General features: G+C 30.3%; 2 protein-coding genes across 9 annotated transcripts in view; one reads left to right on the top strand and one right to left on the bottom strand.

The window, feature by feature from the left end:
• Positions 1–20,587, top strand: part of LOC115891936 (SH2 domain-containing protein 3C) — a 236,290-nt gene that overhangs the window by 148,060 nt on the left and 67,643 nt on the right. For all 5 annotated transcript variants that reach the window (XM_030912550.1, XM_030912556.1, XM_030912564.1 and 2 more), the window contains one exon: positions 14,633–14,693. In XM_030912550.1, coding sequence (XP_030768410.1) covers positions 14,633–14,693 — 61 coding nt within the window. The remainder of the gene's footprint in view (positions 1–14,632; positions 14,694–20,587) is intronic.
• LOC115874051 (aquaporin AQPAe.a-like) overlaps positions 14,687–20,587 on the bottom strand; it is a 30,115-nt gene continuing 24,214 nt past the window's right edge. For all 4 annotated transcript variants that reach the window (XM_030889112.1, XM_030889129.1, XM_030889120.1 and 1 more), the window contains 3 exons: positions 19,021–19,158; positions 16,717–16,797; positions 14,687–14,896 (listed from right to left, as the gene is read on the bottom strand). In XM_030889112.1, coding sequence (XP_030744972.1) covers positions 14,813–14,896; positions 16,717–16,797; positions 19,021–19,158 — 303 coding nt within the window. In that variant the 3' untranslated portion in view covers positions 14,687–14,812. The remainder of the gene's footprint in view (positions 14,897–16,716; positions 16,798–19,020; positions 19,159–20,587) is intronic.

Raw genomic sequence — 20,587 nt, 5'->3', positions numbered from 1 at the left:
TATTTGACGAATTTAACGTTCTTAATTCGTTATTATAAATAGAAAAGGTCGGGTTGAACTATAAAATTTTATATTACAATAACTATGTACGGTAAAAACAGGATTTAAAGCCAGAGGAAACCATGTAAACCTGGTTATAACATAACATAGTATCAAATAAATCAGGCATTTGCCAAAAAAACTGTAAAGTCCCGTCTAAAGAATGGGCCTTTGCTGGAAATTTTTGAGAGAATTGCTGTAACCAGTGGTGTTTCTGGAGCGGCCTGCCTATGAAGGATTATTTAAAAATATATATATAGACTATATAGGTGCATCCGCCGGTGCTGCCACCATCAGAGAATGCTGTAAACAGCGGACTAAACAAATACACGGGTTTAAATAGCGAATACAAGAAAAATTTGTTATATCATTATTCTACAAGTTGTGAAAATTCTAAAAATAAAAATATAAAAGTAAATATTTTGATATCTCTAGAAGGTCTAATTTGTATTATCATTTATTATTCAAGCTAATAAAACTTTTTAAATGAGTTCAACTACGGTAGCGAGCACAGTTTTATGCACCGGTTTTGCTAGTGGGGACATAACTGGGGCTATAACGAAATTCCTTAAAGTTAACTTTACATAATTATGATTTTAAAAAATGTTGATAAAAAATTTAAGCACTAATTGATTTAAAAGTATTCCGTTAATAATATTGCAAGTTATATTTTATCTTCCTATAGTATATGCCTATTTAATTTTTTGATTATGTAATGGGCACCTTGCTTACTCACTTGTATCGTCACACTACTTGATTCCATTTTTGCTTTTGACCAAAACGGTTTGAGAAGCTGTGAAGCTATAAATGTTGTTTCGGAAGAGATAAATATACGGTAGGGTTGAGTTGTTGGATGTTATTACACCCAACATCCACGTAATTACACCCTCCTTAACGTGTTAATATTTTTTCGGCAATTTTATTAACATTTGAAGTTGTCACAACACAACGCGACACCCAGTTTGTGTTCTTTTTTACTTAATTTTTACTACCCGAAACAGCGTTACATCACACAAACTTCGTACATGAGTGTTTTATAATATATTATTTAGTTTTATAATAATAATCATTACATTTCCTGATGAGTTCGGAGTTTTTAGAGTATCGGTACAAAACATTTCACCCACCTGATATATTTGTTATGTTATGGCCACCCCTGACAATAACAAACTTTTCTCGCCTACTTTAACGAAAATACCGCAGTAAACATAAATTTCCCTTAGACAGTTGTCGGCGTGTGGCCAGGCTACAAAGTGAAAACCCGTTTTCCTTGTTTTTCCTTTTTTTTTCTGGCAGCTCTAACGCAACGAACGGAATCTAAATTTAACAATGCGAATAGGAAGAATCCTTTGTTCGTAGAACGATCTTTCTAATGAAAAATTACATTTTATCTTCCAGGTCGGTTTTGCGGTTAAAAAGTATATTTTTCAGTTGCTAGAATCGAAGGGAATTCTTGTTAATGCACAAATTACACATGACATAGAAATTAGAACGCTCAGTAAATGTAAATATATTTTATTAATATTTTTGGAAGTAGTTGGTATAAATATTATGAATAACAATCGATAAGTTTCACCTCATGTCACTTTTTGACGTTTTACATCCAGTATAAGATGTGGTTTGTCTAATCAACTCAGCCTTCTGCTTATCACATCTCAAACATGTTCAATAGGCGATAAGTCTTTAACATCATTGCTAAACAATGTTTTCAAGAAAAGAAACTCAATAGCTCCAAAAAATAATTCTCCAAAAATAATACAAAAAAACCTCTTTGTTTTTTTTTCTGGTTATTTGGGGCACAGACCGGGATAAAAATATTATAAAAAATGTCTATACCTATGTGACGGATTCATCTCTCCAAAAAAAAATCCTTTATGGATATTTCGCCACTGCACTGCAAGAAAAAAAATAAAAGAGTTATTTTTTGTAAACACTTCTGCGTTAAACCTAAACGGACGCTGCTTGTCAGAAGTTATGTTTACAGTAATACGAATTTGACTAACAAAGAAAAAAATGCTTAACGTTTCGGAAAGTTATGTCTTTCCGTCGTCGGAAGCAAAAAAAATACAAAGAATATAGAAAAAAACTATTTAAAATATTTAAATTCAACTATTTGAGAACACTTTACTTTACGGAGAGAGAAGTGTTTACAAAAAATAACTATTTTATTTTATAGATTTTCTTGCAGTGCAGTGGCGAAATACCCATAAAGGATTTTTTTGAAAAAATGTTATATTTTGCTACACTTGGCAAAACGAATTGCTCGTATACCAAAGATTGGTTAAAAAGCAAATAGTCTTATATATTTTATTGCAAAAGACATTTCAAGAGCAAGCATTGTTAAACAATATTTTAATACCCCAAAGACAATAAAACTGAATATCTCTAATCAAATTCTTCAAAAAAATATACAATAAAACCTTTTTTGTATTTTCTGGTTATTTGTAAACAAACTAGGATAAAAAGTCATCCTTTACTACACTTGGCAAAATGAAATGCTTATGTATCAAATTTTGCTCAAAAAGCAAATTATCTTCTATATTTTATTGAAAAACAACATTTCAAAACCACTCTATCGAACTTATGTAACGTTTATTATTTAACACTAATATGTTTCTATATAGATTTTGATTATTACGTGTCTGCAACTATTATTCAAGCTGTCCAATACATCAACGACACGTACAATATATATTTATTTTAACCGACCTCACGCGTCATTACAGTCAAGTGAATATTTGTCTTCCTCGACGTGTAGTAATTTACCAAGTTCGGCGTCAATAACGTTTGCAAGTCAAGAGCAGAGCGTTGGAGGTGACAGCATTTCTATTTTAGATAATACGCGCATCTTGAACACGATTAGAAATTAAATCGTTCCCCCTTGAGGGTATAATTGTTTGATTTCATAATTTTTAGGTATATGATTCGCATTTTATTATTTTATTATTTTTTATTAAGTTTTATATAAAGCTTAAATCGCACAAATCATAATATTTATGTTTCAGGTTTAACGCTATTTTTTATACAAATAGACATAATTTGTATTTCTATATTATGGAAGTTATTGCAAAAAATTGTTTTAGTTCATTCCATAATTATAAGGTCTATTACACGCATCTTGTAAATTTTATTTAATAATTTACACGACAAATAAAAATAAAAATGATTGTTATTTCTATTTCAATAATTAAAGTATTTTTACAGGCTTATCTTACATTTGCCTATTTTTTCTTAGTTTTGTCAGAGGTTTACTGTTTTGAGTAAAATCTCAAATGAATTAGATAACCTAAAATTCATCAGCTAAAGAGATCAGCTGATTTCTGTCTACCCTTTCAAGATCTGTAACTTCTCAGGAAGCATGTTTCATATCTTTTTATTTTATTTTTATCTGTAGTATAAAGCCGGTCCTATACGATGCATCCAACGTTGGTTCCAACGTTGGACGCATCGTTTGGCATAGGTTTCGACAATATTGTAATTGACAAGTGTCTCCTACACGATATGGCAATGTGTCCAACGTTGGAAGGTGTTTATCACATCGTGTGGGACAGGTTTTACCAACTGAAGTTTGGTACACTATTTTTCATACCCTGTATTTCACGGGGTCTTCATTAAAATATAGCAAAAATTACACTTCAAGAACTAAGAAAAATCGACTGTAAAATGGAAACATCTTTTTGTTATATATATTTTATTGTTAGTAAGTGTCAGAAATAATAGTATATTGTTTTATTAGAAGTAAAAATAATAATTTTTGTGGCGAGGCTGCCCGTTTGACAGCGAAGGTACAAAAAGTCATTTTTACTCCGAATAGAATATGCTATTTCTTTCAAACGCTACAAATAACTTTTTAAACATTTTCAAACCTTCCAAATAATATAAAAAGATTTAAAACTACAGCTTCATTCAGAACCTCAAAATTAGAAGAATAAATTTGTGTTTTCAATTAGCGTACAAATTTGTTCCTTTAATTTCAATGTAAACATTCACAACGTCAAAATTTGTGGTAGTAATCTTCAATTTTAGTGAAAAAAGTTAACACTTTTAACTTTTCCACTAATTATACTTCAAAATTTGCGAGGAATATCATTTTGGCCTTGATTATCATCTGTCAAGAGAGATTGTGGTTAGAAATCAAAAGTATATTGTTTTATAAGCGAAATATATATTTTATTAATATTTTTGCTTTATCTATGGATACAACTGACTACCTCAAGCTGTTGCTAGAGAGTTCCATTAATTTTAATTGTATTTTTTAGACATTCTGAATGACCGTAAACTAAAAAGTATAAAGTGTATGTCTTGACGGATGATAATCAAAGGCCAAAATGGCATTTCTCGCAAATTTTGAAGTATAATTGGTGGAAAAGTTAAAAGTTTGTACTAATTGAAAATATCTGTTATCTCTGTCTTATAAAGTTAAAGTAAAAAACTTCTACTCTAATTAAAACCTCTAATTTATTCCACTAATTGCGAGGTTTTGATTGAAACCTTTTCAGGCGTGGTCGCGCGACATTTTTTTTTAAGATTGTATACTCTCGAAGTATATTGAATTCATTGGACGCCTTTTAAATAAAAGTACACAATACTTAGTAAATTCTAGTATTCTTTATTATATTTAATACATTAATAATATTTTTGAGTAGATTTGCTCCAATCCCAATCCTTTACTACGTTTTAATAATATTTCAAAATACTCTAAACTCGCCTAACGAATTCTGAACAGCAATTTACCAAATTATTTCCTCTTAATGGATTTAACACAAGTAACTGGCAAAACGGCATCAATAATTGGAGGTACTCGACTGTTGGTGGAAGTTATGTACTACAACTAACAAGAGCCTCTTGTGTTTAATGGTCGCTAGACATTTCATTAAGCATTTGAAGCTGTAGAGACGAACTACTAGTAATTTATATTTGAGTAAATTCTAATTGGAATTCGCGCGAAACGAGAGTTTCGAACATTCAGTCTGCTTTGATTACTTATTAATATTAATAGATTTAAGAAATTAGAGAGAAACTTTATGATTTTTTATAAAAAGTTAGTAATAAATGAGATTTATTGAGATAACTAATCAATAACAATATACATAATATATTAAATTTTAATGAAAAATGTGGATTATGTAATTAATTCAAACAATTCAAGCCTTTCAAGGGAAAGGTCTTTCTTTTATAGTTTTTTTTAGTATTTTATTTTGCGGTTTATGACTACTTGGATTTTGTTAATTAATGGCGATATAATTTTCCAGGTCTTTGCAGCATACAGCAATACTGTCGTGACATTCGAATTGAAAATTTTAAGTTTAGTCCAATCTCCAAATATTGTTAAGCATTCCAAATGTAACTCTGGCCTTGTTTATTCTATTTATGATATCTTGCTCTATGCCTCCGTTGGGTGAGATTATACTACCCAAGTAAGTTAAATTAATTACCTCCTCTATTGTTATGTTGGCGTTGTTCCAATGATAAAGGGAGCGAAATTGTTGGTACAAACTCTCATCGATTTTTAGCCGACCCAACCAACAGGTATGTTAGGCTATTAAGATGGACAAAAAAAAGTTTTTTAATTTCACTCAAAATGAGTTATTTGTGTCATAAATGACCTAAATACAAAATATTTTCATAGTGCCTCTCTGTCTGTCTGTCTGTCCGTCTGTCCCTCTGTCCGTCCGTAACTCTCTCTCTCTCTCTATCTTTATTCCTACAAGAGGAATGTAGTGGTTATGTGATGTGTGAGGTTTGTCTCCATAATTCCCTGTCTTGTGCTTCATGTACAAGCGTGTGCAGTGGCTTGTGGGTGATCTTTGATAGCGGGTCTATCCATTGGGAGGGCGAGCGGCCTCTTGGTCTTCTTCCCGGAACCTTGCTATGTATAATGAGCTTTTCCATACAGTCAGTATCCCTCCATATAACGTGACCGAAATATTTAAGTATACGTGACTGTATAGAAGTTGAGAGGCGTTCTGTGATGTTCAATTCTTGGATTATGGATTCATTGGTTCGCCGGGCAGTCCAGGGAATTCTGAGCATTCGTCGCCAACAGTACATCTCAGTTGCGTCAATTTTTTTCATTTCTGACTGTCTCATCGTCCAGGACTCGGAGCCATACATTAATATAGGAAATATTAGGCAGTGAACAAGTCCGGCAGTGAACCGTCTGTAACACGATAACTCAAAAACAGCTAAACCGATTTTAACCAAATTTGGCACAAAAATACTGTGGCACCCAAGAATCTGGCCATTAGTTTTTTGTGGCGGTGCGGGGTTGATTAGGGGGTATGGGAGGGGGTTAAAATTTTTAAAAAATCGTAACTCCAAAATTACAGTAGCTGGCGAAACGCGGTTTTTAATTTAAGATTAGGAATAATATTTATAACAAAATTTGTAATAACATCAAAATCAGTCAAAGTCGCAGTTTTTGAGATAAAAAAATATCAAGTATGGGCGGCTATACGTGCCTCCCGGCGCCAATTTTTTTTAATATTGATATTAAAACCATAATTCCAGCTTCATTTGATAAGTCAAGTTTGAATGCCATATCCGCGTGAGTATAAGAAAGGAGACAGATATCATCTGCATAACTGAGATCTTCCAACATACTAAAGGGACTCCCATCATATTCCACGATGATTCTTGGGAATTGTCCTCTTTAGAATATCATCTAAGAGGATATTAAAAAGAAATGGCGACAGAAAACCACCCTCCCTGTCTCACCCCATTCCGAATGTTGATGGATTCACTGCGTTGACCCTTATGCAAGACTGCACATTGAGCCTCATAACATTGTTGTGACTACTGAGCAAATACTAACTACTAACGGAGGTCCATGACGAGATTCCATTAATTTAGTAGGGTGGCATATGCTCCTCGACTTTTGAGCATTATTTGCCCGTGCTTTCTATCCGAGTGGTTTTAACTGTACGCTTAAAATAATTGGATATAACTGAAGTGTATGCGAGACTTTAAACAAAATAACTTTAACCAGCCAATCAACTAAGCAACGTTGCCCTTTCTACCTATTATGATTCATACCTCTGGCGCCAGCTGGGTGTTCGCTTTCCCACTGGTCTGGCGGCGGGGGCCAAACTGTGCGGAAAAGACCATTCTCTTAAAGCTTTTCGTGATGGTGTTTACGGTCTATAAAATTACCCATTTTTATTTGTGCCTCTTGTTTTACGGCCGCCTAAGTGCGTACTTGACATTCAGGGAACGCGGTTATAGTCCCGATATAAATTATTATCCAAAGAAGGGGAGATATAAGATTTCTCTTTTGTATAAGTACAAAAGGGAACAAGGCCCCGAACAGTTTTATGTATAGCCATGTCCCATTCTTAGTCCACAAAAAAGTTTTTTATGCCTTTTATATATTATTAAATTAATTATCTATTATCTAGCAACAATACTTTTTGATGATGTTGTAACAACAAATCCAACTCCCAACTGTAATGTTCATAAACCACTGTCTGCGAAAAATTGTAGGTAAAATATTCTGGCCAAATACTATCAGAAATGAGGATTTATGGAGCTTAACCAACCAGAGGCAGGTGTATAATGAGATCAAACTGAAGAAATGGAGGTGGATTGATCACAGGAGTGGATGTTACAAAGAGGGCGGTGATGGCTTGAACACTAACGCTAGTCAGACGACTTCATGGAAAAATTACGGGCCTCAAACTACAGTGCTCTGGCTGTACACTGGGGGTAGTGAGGCCTTCAGTAACATATGCATCCTTAGTATGGTGGCTGGTGCCCTAAGAAGGTATTGCAACAAAAAACAATCCTCAGCCTCAGCAAGGTGCAAAGACATGCTTATCAGAGTATTACGGGGGCTATGTAATTAACGCCCACTGCATCAATAGACGCGCTTCTGAACAGATGCTATCTCCTTTTGCGTCTATTATTGTCAGTTCAGTTTGCAGGTTCTACCTCAAATTAGCATCCGTGTTAACATTTCCGTCTACAGACTAAATGCTATATCTCCAATATCTATTTATTGCATTTGCTATACTTAAACCTACTACTTTCCTAATCGTTCTACAGAGGTACTGCAACATCATTGAAAATATCAAAATAAATAATTTAGCAGTCTTTTTAGAAGTAACGTGATGTTTAACCGTGATGTTTAACCATGTGATTTAAAATATTCTGAAGTATGAGAAAAAATTCACATCAGTTATATTCTTTCAAACCATACAAAATCACTCACCAGAAGTCAGTACAAGTACAAAGATTCTTTGATATGCATACTCGTTATAGATTATGGCATGCTGTAAATTTTATGACAAATCCTCTGACCGAAAAAAAAATAAAATATAATATGCACCGTATCTTTGGAAGAAATAAGAAAGTCGTAAACACTGAAAGTTTCACCCTGAGAAAAATATATTGCATAGAAATAATAAAAATAGATGCATATAATGCATCTATTTTTATTATTTCTGTGCTGTCTATATAAAATTGAAAAATATCAGTGAAAATGGAAAACAATAAAATGTTTTATATCCATATAAAGATTTAAAAGTTGAGTCGAGAAAAGTTATCGAATTATTTAATAAAACTTTTATACGGTTTGCTAGAGAACGTACCAAAACTTTACGTACTATTTTTTTTCGTTACTGATGTTCCACAGTTATTTCTATATGCCATATACAGTATAAGCCACTTTACTTCTTGAAGGGACATTATGGAAGGAAAGTAGGAAATATATTAAAGTTTTAAGTATTACAGAGGTGCAAAGTTTGTAAAGGCTTCAAAGCCAACCGGGGTGGTAACTTACTTTAGTTTGAAGAACAAAGAGGGAGAAGAACATTTAATTCAATACTAGCTTTTTCCCGCGACTACGTTCGCGTTAAGCTTGATTTTCATGCATCCGTTATCCGACGATACGATGATACGATATTAATTTTATTGGTAGAATTGAAAGACTTTGATTGGTTAGAAACGGTTAACCAATCGAAGTCTTTAAAATCAACCAATAAAATTTATATCGTACCATCGTATCGTCGGATAACGGATGCATGAAAATCAACCTTTACACCTCGAATCATTCATGCATTGATTTAAATGATTGTTTGCTTCTTTATAGAGCTAGTGAGCCTTACAAATGCAATATTTAAACTATGTTTTTAAGGGTTTTAGAGCTACTCCTATTTCATTAAAAAAAAATTAGCAATTGTCGATTTTTTGGGTATTTTAGGGGGCGAGTCTTGAATAAGTGCAAATATTTTCAGGCCTGGTAGATCTCGATAAAATAAACATATTTTCTCTTTACGATTATTACGATAAAAGAAACATACTTCTCTTTTTGTCTATTTTCTGGGTATTATACAGGGCGAGTCTTGAATAAGTGTAAATATTTTCAGAACTGGTAGATCTCGATAAAAGAAACATATTTTCTCTTTACCGGTTTTCAAATAACTCCGAAATAACTTAACCTATCCTGCCATATTATCAAGAAATTATGGTTTTTAACTAAAAAGAATCTAAAAAGTTAAATAATCTTAATAATTCTAGAAGTTATCGAAATCAAAGTATTCCAGAGAAGTTCAATTTTGGCCCCAAAATAATTTTGAAATCTTGCTTTTAACACTACTAACTACTTCCATTGACTGAAACTAATTATGTATGGTTGGATAGAGGGTGGATGTGGTTTTTTATTTCTTAATTATGTATAGGGTGTTTTAGAAAACGAACCAAAGTCGAAATTTTGCAAAATCTGAAAAAAGAAAATCTCTCGAAAATAATAATTATCGAAAATAGCCATTAAACCATATAAAAATAATTCATAACAAATCTAGACATATATACCTTTCATTTAAAAAAAGAATCATCAAGATTGGTGAAGCGGTTTCGGCGGGATGGACGTAACAAAAAAAAACCTTTGAACTTTTATATATGTATGGATTATGAGACGAGTAACGCTCCTTTGGTTTATATAAAAATGTATTTACAAGTTTTTAAATTGGAAAATATTTTATAAAATTTTATACATATTTTGTTATTAGAGGTATTTACGTGTAAGACAGAAGTATATCAATATTTCTAAAAGAAGGTGAGATTGATATACAGCGTGCTACTTTTTAGTACTAAGAATTTAACAGTCAATAAAGAAATATACAGCGACCGACACGAGGAAACAAAGAGGAAATCTCAACATTTTCATGAGTTTTTAAGTTCAATATATTTTGTTCTAGTAAGCCGATATTGACTATTTTTGAAGCAACGTATAGCTCAATTATTTGTCTCTATTAGCATCTATTTAAATTAAAAATTAAATTTCTCATCTGTCTATTATATGAGGAAAAAGAAAATGTTATTTGGGCGAAAGTTTGGAACATCCTGTAGATTGTTAAAGTAAAGAATTTCATAATCACTTACTCATCAAAGTGCAGTTTTTCTCAATAGTTTGATTTTTGATTCATCTAAATAGTTTATTTTTGTTGGAGATATTCGCTGATTCGCACCTTTTAATTTCAATACAAATATATGATTAATATTTTAAAGTTCCTTCACCAATTTGTCAAAAATAATTAATTAGACATCTACATTTCAGGTGCGAATTTCTTTTTGCCAAATAAAGTTTTAATTTAACGGAAGTTAGCCTTTGGGAACGATTGCTCAAACAAATTTTACTTCAAACAAGGGCTCCTTTTAATTATAAAAGAAACCCTTAATTATCTGAAATCCTATAACCGGTACATAAATGACGTAAATAAAAGGGAATTACACCCTGGAAATTGCTCAAAATAAATATTTTTTTGTCCTTTGATGTTTGAAATTATCCGTTCTATAAAAATAAAATATATCAAACAGGACTGTACTTATTTAAATCTAAATTATAGGGTGTGGCAACAAAAGGTTTTTTTTGTGCTATAATAAATTATTGTACTATAATTTAGTTTATAATTATATTCTTTATAATTGTACTATAAGTAGTTGCTACTGTTGATTTATACAGAATGAGATTTGCAATAAATGCACATATTTTTATAGAAGCGGTATATTTATATATAGCTTATATTTACAGGGTCCTGCAGTAGTGCGTCGGGCATCTGTAGCTTCTAGAATAAAAAACTTGAGAATTTTGTTTAAGTGCAGACCTAAAGTATGTACCAGGATTTATTTCCGGAAAATATTTTAACCTCTATAGGGTGGATCAAAAAAGTGTGAGTGGATCTGTATATTATTGAATTTTTGGCTTCCTTTCAGATCATTTTACATAATCCTAAGATATGAGTAAATCTATTTCGATAGTTTCAGAGATATTAAAAAAGAAATCAAAAATATATATTTTTCAACCCTTCTTAAAAAAATTCTAACTATATTAAGCAAAAATACTAAACTATATTAACATTAACTATTTATTAGCTATTTACTATTTTAGATAATTACATTTTAGACGGTCTGTTCTTACTTTGCTATAAATATGATAATCGTAAATCATACAGGATGTTCAATATTTTACACCAAACTTATATATTTGATGGAGAATAAAAAATGAACATTTTTTGTATTTACAGTATTTCAAAATTTTTAATAGTTTTCCGGATACACGCAGTATTATTTCATATAGCGCTTTCAATGGTAAAATACGAGAGAAAAATCATTGGGTGGCTTTGATAAAAATTTACTGTGGAAAATGCCATATGAAATACAAAACCGGGAATATCTGCGTAACCGTTAAAAATTTTGAAATACTCTAAATGCAAAAAATGTTCATTTTTTAATTCTCCATCTATTGAAAAAATAATATACAGGGTGTTCCATTTAAAAAACAAAGAAAACTTATTTTATATTTTAGAAAGTATGGCGTAGAATTTTGAACATCCTGTATGATTTACGATTTCCATATTTATAGAAAAGTAGTAAATACCATCTAAAGTAAATATATAATATAGTTTTGATTTACATTTTTTTTTTCAGGACAGTTCCAGTATTATTAATATTTTTTCTAAGAACAGCTGAAAAATATATAATTTTTATTTATTTATTAATATCTCTGAAATTATCGAAATATATTTACTCATGTCATAGGATTGTGTAAAGTGATCTGAAAGGTAGCCAAAAATGCAATAATATACATACCATTTAAAAAAATCATCCCGATCCACTCACACTTTTTTGAGCCACCCTATAGAAGTTAAAATATTTTCCTGAAATACATCTTAGTACATACTTGAGGTCTGCACTTTAACAAAATTCCCAAGTTTTTTATTCTAGGAGCTACAGATGCCCGACGCACTATTGCCGGACCCTGTATATCCTACAAACCCTGCTACAAACACGTCTAATAAGTATTTTTCGCGAAAAAAAATGTTGAATTTCGACATCTACCAGTCCTAAAATATGTGCACTTATTTAAGACTCGCCCTGTATAGATTATAATTAAATTAAAATAGGCAAAATGAACGAACGCCTTAAAATATGACAATTTATTATATACAGGAAATTTTGTTTCAAGTTACAAGATCTATTTAAAACATAAAATATGAACAAAAATCGATACAATCTGAAAAGAGTTACAATCTATTTTTTATGTACAGGGTATAGAGTAGCGTACGAAATTTCGGTGAGTTATATATATATATATATATATATATATATATATATATATATATATAACATATTCCCTAAGATGTGTCTTTTGAGTATTTACAATAAAATAATTAGATCGTTCATGAAGCAAAGTTAATTGCTATTTTATTTTAAGATTTTTGACATGCAATTTTCGTGCTTTGACTTTGTACTCACATACACGTTGTATTGTTTTTTTATAAAGTTTTTGTAGTTAGTTTTCACGTGTATTTTAAAAGTTGATTTTTACTACTGCATTTGAGAAATGAGGATTCTTTTGATTGTTGAGCAATGTTGTAAACTTTACCATAATCCCACTTTGGTGAGTTGCATTTTAATAGTTTTTTACAGAATAGAAATTGTATTTAATTACTATAATTGTAGAAGAGTCCTGAAGAAGAGAACAACTGAATTCTCGAAAGCTTGACTAAACAATAAAGGGTTTTTCCTTGAACTAACGGCCTTCTTATTAGACTGCATCCCCAAGACACCTGTTTAATATTTTCTCAACTAGTCAGTCTGCGCAGACTACCCATCTCTTTATTATATATATATATATATATATATATATATATATATATATATATATATATATATATATATATATATATATATAATCTTTATTAGTATATCAAATTAAATTCTAATTGTCTTCACAGAGACAAGCGACGTAATAAGAAAAATTTATAAAACCAAGTTTTAATAAACTTGGATAACTATAATTTCAATTTTTATTTTTTTATTTACATTTTTTAGATTAATTTTATGTATTTATTTTTGTTTAATTATTGTATTATATGTTCATAGGAACTTTTTGTTTTATTTTATAATCTATTTTTATATATATATATATATATATATATATATATATATATATATATATATATATATATATTATAAAATTATATATATATATATATTCAAACATATTCCCTAAGATTCTCCCAGTATTTTTTACTTTATTTGATAGATAATGATATTTTGAATAGTATGACATTTTTTGACAACTTTTGACATTTTCTCTTAAAAAAATAATTCATGATTATAATTTATTTTTAATAGTAAATATTTATAATTTCAATCTAGAGTATGACGACAATAAATATAAAGACAATTTGACTCGAAATAACAAGTACGTGGTACCAAATTATTCGTAAAAATGCGTTATGAAACGGTGAAATAGGAAGTGATCGAAAATAATTATTGAATACTTCAATCAATTCCGATTTATGTTATATAGGCTGTTTCAAAAACATGTGCCATCTCTCGTGAGGAGATTCCGCAGGTAAAAATAGGATTTATTTTTCATATCAACATAGGTCCGATTCTGATTTGTTTCGCAGCTACAGTGTGTTAAAATCTTAATATTTTTTCGATTTATTTTAATTTTCTTCCAAGTACTTTTAGCGTTTCGAATGAAATTTTGAGGGTAGAAGTTACTATAAATGCGACATATTTTAAAGCTAAAAAAGTGTCGACATATTCACCATGGACGTGCATATGGGTTATCACTGAAATATTTTTCTAAAAAAAACATGTACGCCACTGACTTTTTTTTCTCTTGTTAGCGAAATAGTGTAGCATAAGCATTTTAATGCCCATTAAAAGTTTCTCTTGATATTTTATCGATTTCGGCCTCCTTGGTGAGATAAAGGCAATTTTATTAATTTGCATTGATCCAAGTCTAATAGCAACCTTTAAAAAAATTAATATCATTAACTTGCAAAAGTTTTATTTTTGAAACACCCTGTATACTTACATATACCCAATCGTGTTTTTTTAACTGAAAAATTAAAAAAGTTATGGAGGTGAGCCTCTATTGAAAAATACCCGGTATATCTAAAATTTAATTATTTCTACTTTATGATTAATAATAAAATTCACACAAATATGAAGTTTGCAAATTAAATTTGTTATTTTTTTTAGATTTATTCGTGGAATAAAAAATATGGATATTTTTGAGTCATATCTGTTTGTGTAAAACGTATGTAATAATTGACTTTCTATTTTGTTACAGGACAGACCTAAGAATTGTCAGTGAAGCCGTCCAAAGCAAAAGCCTTAGTACTCTAATTATGGTAAGTGTATCATTCATAATAAACTTAACTCCTTTTGCCAAATAATCGAAATGATTGCATTGTCTAAAAGTACAATATTTGGAGAAAATTTGTTCAGTCTTTGTTCCAAGTTTCCAATTTCATTTTGACTTCTTCCTTAAGTAAACCATCTTGTAAATAATGGATGCTATCAGAGATCCCGCTACTGGTCCAACCCAATATACCTAAAATAACAATAAATTATATTTTACAATAACAAAGTAATCAGTATTTCATGCTACTAATATGTATTATACCACTAAAATTTCAGTTTATGTATTTATGGTATAAACAAAGTGGGAAAAATTCGGGAGGTGATTGTTTATTCAAAATAGACAGTTCTAAAGTAACCTGTCACTATTTTTTGGAACCTATATTTTCTACATAGACTCTGTTAAATAAATAAGTATAACACTATCTCACATATAATTCATAATACAATAATTAAACAAAAATAAATACATAAAATTAATCTAAAAAATGTAAATAAAAATTGAAATTATAGTTATCCAAGTTTATTAAAACTTGGTTTTATAAATTTTCTTATTACGTCGCTTGTCTCTGTGAAGACAATTAGAATTTAATTTGATATACTAATGAAGACTGAGCTAGTTAAATATTTAAATAGGGTTGGCTTTGCAGGTTAGTAAACTTAATTATACAATAACTGACGTAATAATTCAAAGAGTTTTAAATTGATAATTTATATAACAATAAAATTACTTTATTTCCTTCTGTCATTTATGTTATTTGTGATAATTGATTTTGGTATCCTGTATTTAAGAGGTTTTTAGTATTAAATTTTCTATTTAAAAGAGAATTATTATACCTATAACAATCTAGTATTGTGCCATCAAAATTAAAAAAAATACACACAATATAATCTAAAAAGTAGATACAGTGGATTTTGAATAACATAAAGAAAAATATACAAATAAAGATTACTCTTTTTCAAAAGTGCTTAAAGTGTTCGCTGTTAAAACCAGAGCCATTAGGATATTGATCTTTTTGCATTGCTAAACAATATATTTATGTAGCATCGTTGATTGAAGAAATAAGTAAAAATAAAAATAGTGTAAATAATAAATAATAAAAAAAATAAAAAATGAAAAATAAATAATAAATATATTGAAATAATATAAATAATCCCAATTCTTTCATTCGACGGTAGCATTTTATACAAAAACTTAATTTTTGTTTGGTTTGAGACTTTTTCGAGTTTTTTTCACACGATGGACTTACTTAATATTAGCCTTGTATATAAGAATATATAAACAAGGATATTAGATAACAATCGATAGCTTAAGGTAAATGCTCACTAGCGCAAATTTCGGGAATACGTTAGTTAAATTATTTGACATGATGAAGTTCGAGCGGGATAATCCTATTTTTTTTTCAATTATAAATAGGAAATTAGGAATTTTTTTAAAGTTTTGATTAATTGTCGTTTTGTATATAGGCCCTGGATCATATATACTTATGTGGATAAATAAATAATTAGAAAAACTGTCGTAAACATATCAACGACGTACTTTTATCTTATTTCTTTGTTGCACGCGTGGTATTTGAATATAAATTTTAAAAATTGATATACAACTATAAATATACTATAAATAAAATGTCTAACTAAACACACTTGCATCCTTTGCAAAATAAAAGTGTCATAAAAGTTAAAAAAATAAGAACTTCAAAAAAAGCAGTTGTACGCAATGAAAATAAGATTATGAAAAATGAAAAACAAATTAAAATGGTAAAATGTTTCTAAATTATTTGTCTATTTTTTTGGTACAAAGATTTTTTTTGATTGTACGGGAAGCAGGAAGTACGTTCAATTTTTAATGCGCTTGTGCAAAGTAAGGTCTTCAGAAGGTACTGCGAGTATTATATAATAGGTGTGCTTTCGGCACAGATGTTTGTAAAAAAGTGATATATTAAATATACCAGAGCTTTTGCGAGGTTCACATTCGTGTGTGAGTTTACAAGGCTAGAAACAATTAAAACATACCCAATGGTCTTTAAAATCCCCACTCATAACTGCTGGTCCAAAACTTCTTGCTGGGTTCATACTAGCACCAGTGTAGGCACCCTAAAAATATTTATCTCTATTAACAGTTAATAATAATTTGAATATGACGTTTATATATATTATATATTATTGTTACTCTGTTATCACTATTTCGCTTCTAATACATCTTTACTTCACAAAAAAATTCTGGGTTTTTTGCCAATGGAACAAAATTTACAAAATAAAAGAGTTATTTATTTTTTGTACTGCAAAAAAAACACTGCATTGTTTCAACGGAGACCAATAATTTGTCAGTAATATTTACTAATTCAAAGCATTCAGAATGTTAAAAATTAGTGGTAAGAATTTTCAATTAGTTGAAAAAGTTGACAAACTTTTAACTAATCCACTAATTAATAATTCAAAATTTGCAAGGAATGTTATTTTGGCCTTTGATTATCATCCGTCAAGAAAAAATGTGGTTAGAAATCAAAAGTTTATTGTTTTATAAGCTAAATATTAGGCTTTCTCTATGGATATAACTGATTACCGCAAGCTGTTGCTAGGATATTAATTGTGTATTTTAGACATTATGAATGATCGTAACCTAAAAGGTAGAAAGTTTAATTGAAACCACTAATTTACTCCACTAATTGCGATGTTATGAATGAAGCTTCACTCATTTACAAAAAAAATACTTTTTTAATTTGTAGATTTTCCTCTAGTGAAGAAAAAACAGTGCCCGTATTCTGTAACTTTGACATAAAAACGTTACGCTTTCAAAGCGGTGAGCGCAAGAATTCGATCAGCGAAACGCAAGGCAGTCGATTTTCGTATTCTCGTTGCCATGCGAATCGTGTTCTGGATACGCGTTGAGCACATATTGGCAACATCACAATTTCTAATGTAGGTAATAGTCAAAAGTTGATAACTGACGGATGTAATAATGAAAAATGTATTTCATAACCTATTGTTGAGTTGCGTCAAGCTATTTTTCTATGGATATGTCATTATTCTTATTATACGAGGGAAGTGTTGAAGACGCTTTCTCAGAATTTCCGATGTTTTGAACAATATTTATAGCTACCAAGTCTTAAATTATCAATTACTTATTGAGGAATTTATAGAAGTAGTAGTAATTTTCACTAAAGAGCAAGATAACGCACAAAATCACAATTTTTTCGATTTTCACTGACAGTTCGACAAGTAAAACGATTCTTTAAGGCAACCGTTTTCAAAGCGCTCAGCGCTATCAATAAAGACGCTAAGCGCGTCAGACGAGAATACCGAAATCGTTAATTAAGTGAGCGCTCAGCGAAAATTAACGTCATATACGCTTAGCGACTAAAAGCGCTTAGCGTTTTCAAAGTTACGGAATACGGGCCCAGAAATCCTTTTAAGAAACGAACCCGCTACAAAGGTATACCGGGTGGTACATCGTCGTTAGAAACATAGGAAATCCCATGCAAATTTTGAACTGTCCAGATATTGGCTCCCCTATTGATTTTATAGCGAAGTCGTAAATAGATTTTTTAAGCTCTACGTTTGGTAAACACACTTGCCAAGTTTAAACAATTTTGGACAAGCCAATTTTGAGTAATGGGAGAAAAACTGAATCGATTTTTTAATTAAAACTGAATAGGTAACAATCAAACACCAGTCAAAAACCGACATAAAGTTGTCAGCGTCATTTTCAAACGTAACTTAATATTAATAAAATTTTAATATTCAGTACTGGTAATAATTTATTGTTATACGCACAAAGAAAAAGTGAGCATGATACTATGCGGGAAATAGCTTAGACGATGTATTTGACATGTTTCGGTTAATTTCCCCTGAATATTAAAATTAAATTAGGTACTTTTGACAATGACAAAATCATAGTTTGTAAACCTACCTGACCATTGACTGGTTTGATTATTACCTGTTACGGTTTTAATTTAAAAATAGTTGCAATCTTTTTTAAATAACTCAAAATCGGCTGGTCCAAAATTGTTCAAATTTGGCATGTGTATTTACCATACATAAATCTTTAAAAAATATATTTACGACTTCGCTGTAAAATCAATAGGGGAGCCAATATCTGGACAGTTCAAAATTTGCATGGGATTTCCAACGACGCGCGACGATGCACCACCCGGTAGATATTATTCAAAGCTAAGTGTTATACTTCTAATACCGCTTTACTTGTTAATGGTATTCATTTTTAAATATATTTCCGTATTATCTCTCAGCACCCTAACTCTTTCTTTTTTCGATATTCTTATTAATTAGTACGATTTCCTGAGACTAAATAAAACTTACCCCGCCCAAATTGAGTACAGTAACGAGGAGCCCGATCTTGATGGACACCGAATCGGTCTTATCCGAATTCCGGGCGTCCCACGAAGCGCAGTTGGCAAGATTAAGGATGATGCTCAGCACTATTTCCACTGCTAAGCCCTAAAATTGATCGCTGTGTTAGAGGAATGCCACCGGCTTTACGCTAGTTTATTCTCCTAGACGAAACATTTAATTTAACAGAGTGCTCTAGACTTTACTGGATTCTAAAGATATATTTTTTTCTTGGTATTTTATTTTATTGCTAATAATTAATTAGAAAAAATATAAAATTCTGCATTGTTTTTTAGATTTTGATAAACATGCATAATAATATACGCAAATATAGAAACAAACAAGGGGATCATATGAAATTATACACTCAGATGCAAAAAATCTCGCAACGGAGAAATTTTTGGTCAAAAATTTAAAGTGTTTTATTTTTGTTATTTTTAGCCCTATTTTCATGAATTTTTCAGCAAGCTGTATATAATTACATGAACTTAAATTCGTAAACTCAGTTTTTTACAAACTTTAGTATTTGGTATATTATACAGGATTAATCGAGGGGTTGTTTTTTACTATAACTTTAAACACCCTATGCAATAATTTTGTAAGAAAATTTTCCTAAAACTATTTTTTGATCAGAACTATGTCTCCTGATAATTTTTTTGGATCATGTCAATACATGCCCTGGTTAATTTTTAAGAGCGAAATATATATATGAACTTGCAACCAACAATTAGCAATTTTTTCAATTATCATTTATTTTTGAAGTTATTTTTCAATATGACAAGGCAGCTTTGGTGATTATTATGAACTATATACCACTATGAACTGCCTATCATGTTCGACGTTTGGGACATGCTCAGCAGGAGGGTTAGAGGTCGCAAAGCGCTACCAGCTTTATTAAATGAACTTCGCTTGGTCCTTAAAGAAAAATGGGAAAACATAACGCATTATGATATATGCAGCCACAATGACAGTATGAACGGATTTTTACAGCCAGTTATAACAACCAAGGGAGGCAATACAAACAGAGAATTTTGTACAATTTTCTTTTCTGTTTGTATCCTTCAATTTTCTTTTCTGTTTGTATCCTTGAGTATTACAGATGTTTTCTTTAATATCGTTAGTTCTGTTATCGTTATTAATGTTTATTAAAACTAGGACTGTATCGTTAGTCTTTAATGTTTTTTTTTAATTTAGTATAGAGTATCCAATGCAGCGTAATATGACGTTACGACAATAATCACCAAAACCATCTCGTCATATTAAAAAATTACATCAAACAGTCATTACTGTTTTTTTATAATTGAAAAAATTGCAAATTGATCGTGATCAGTTCATTTCGCTCGCTTAAAAATGTGTTTATTTGTTTAGAGTCTGATGCCCTCTAACGGACAAACGAAGCACTTTTGTATAGAGGTAAATGGTAAATTGTGTCCAATGAACTTATTTTCATTCCAAAAATACGTAGTAGTTCTATGTCTATGTTTATGTTTTCTTTATTAGTCTCTGTTTAAACATTGATAAATATCTGTAATAAGCC

Source organism: Sitophilus oryzae, unplaced genomic scaffold (genome assembly GCF_002938485.1).
Source record: "Sitophilus oryzae breed Bouriz unplaced genomic scaffold, Soryzae_2.0 scaffold_1009_pilon_pilon, whole genome shotgun sequence".
Lineage (NCBI taxonomy): Eukaryota > Metazoa > Arthropoda > Insecta > Coleoptera > Curculionidae > Sitophilus > Sitophilus oryzae.
This window is presented reverse-complemented; position numbering and strand designations above follow the sequence as displayed.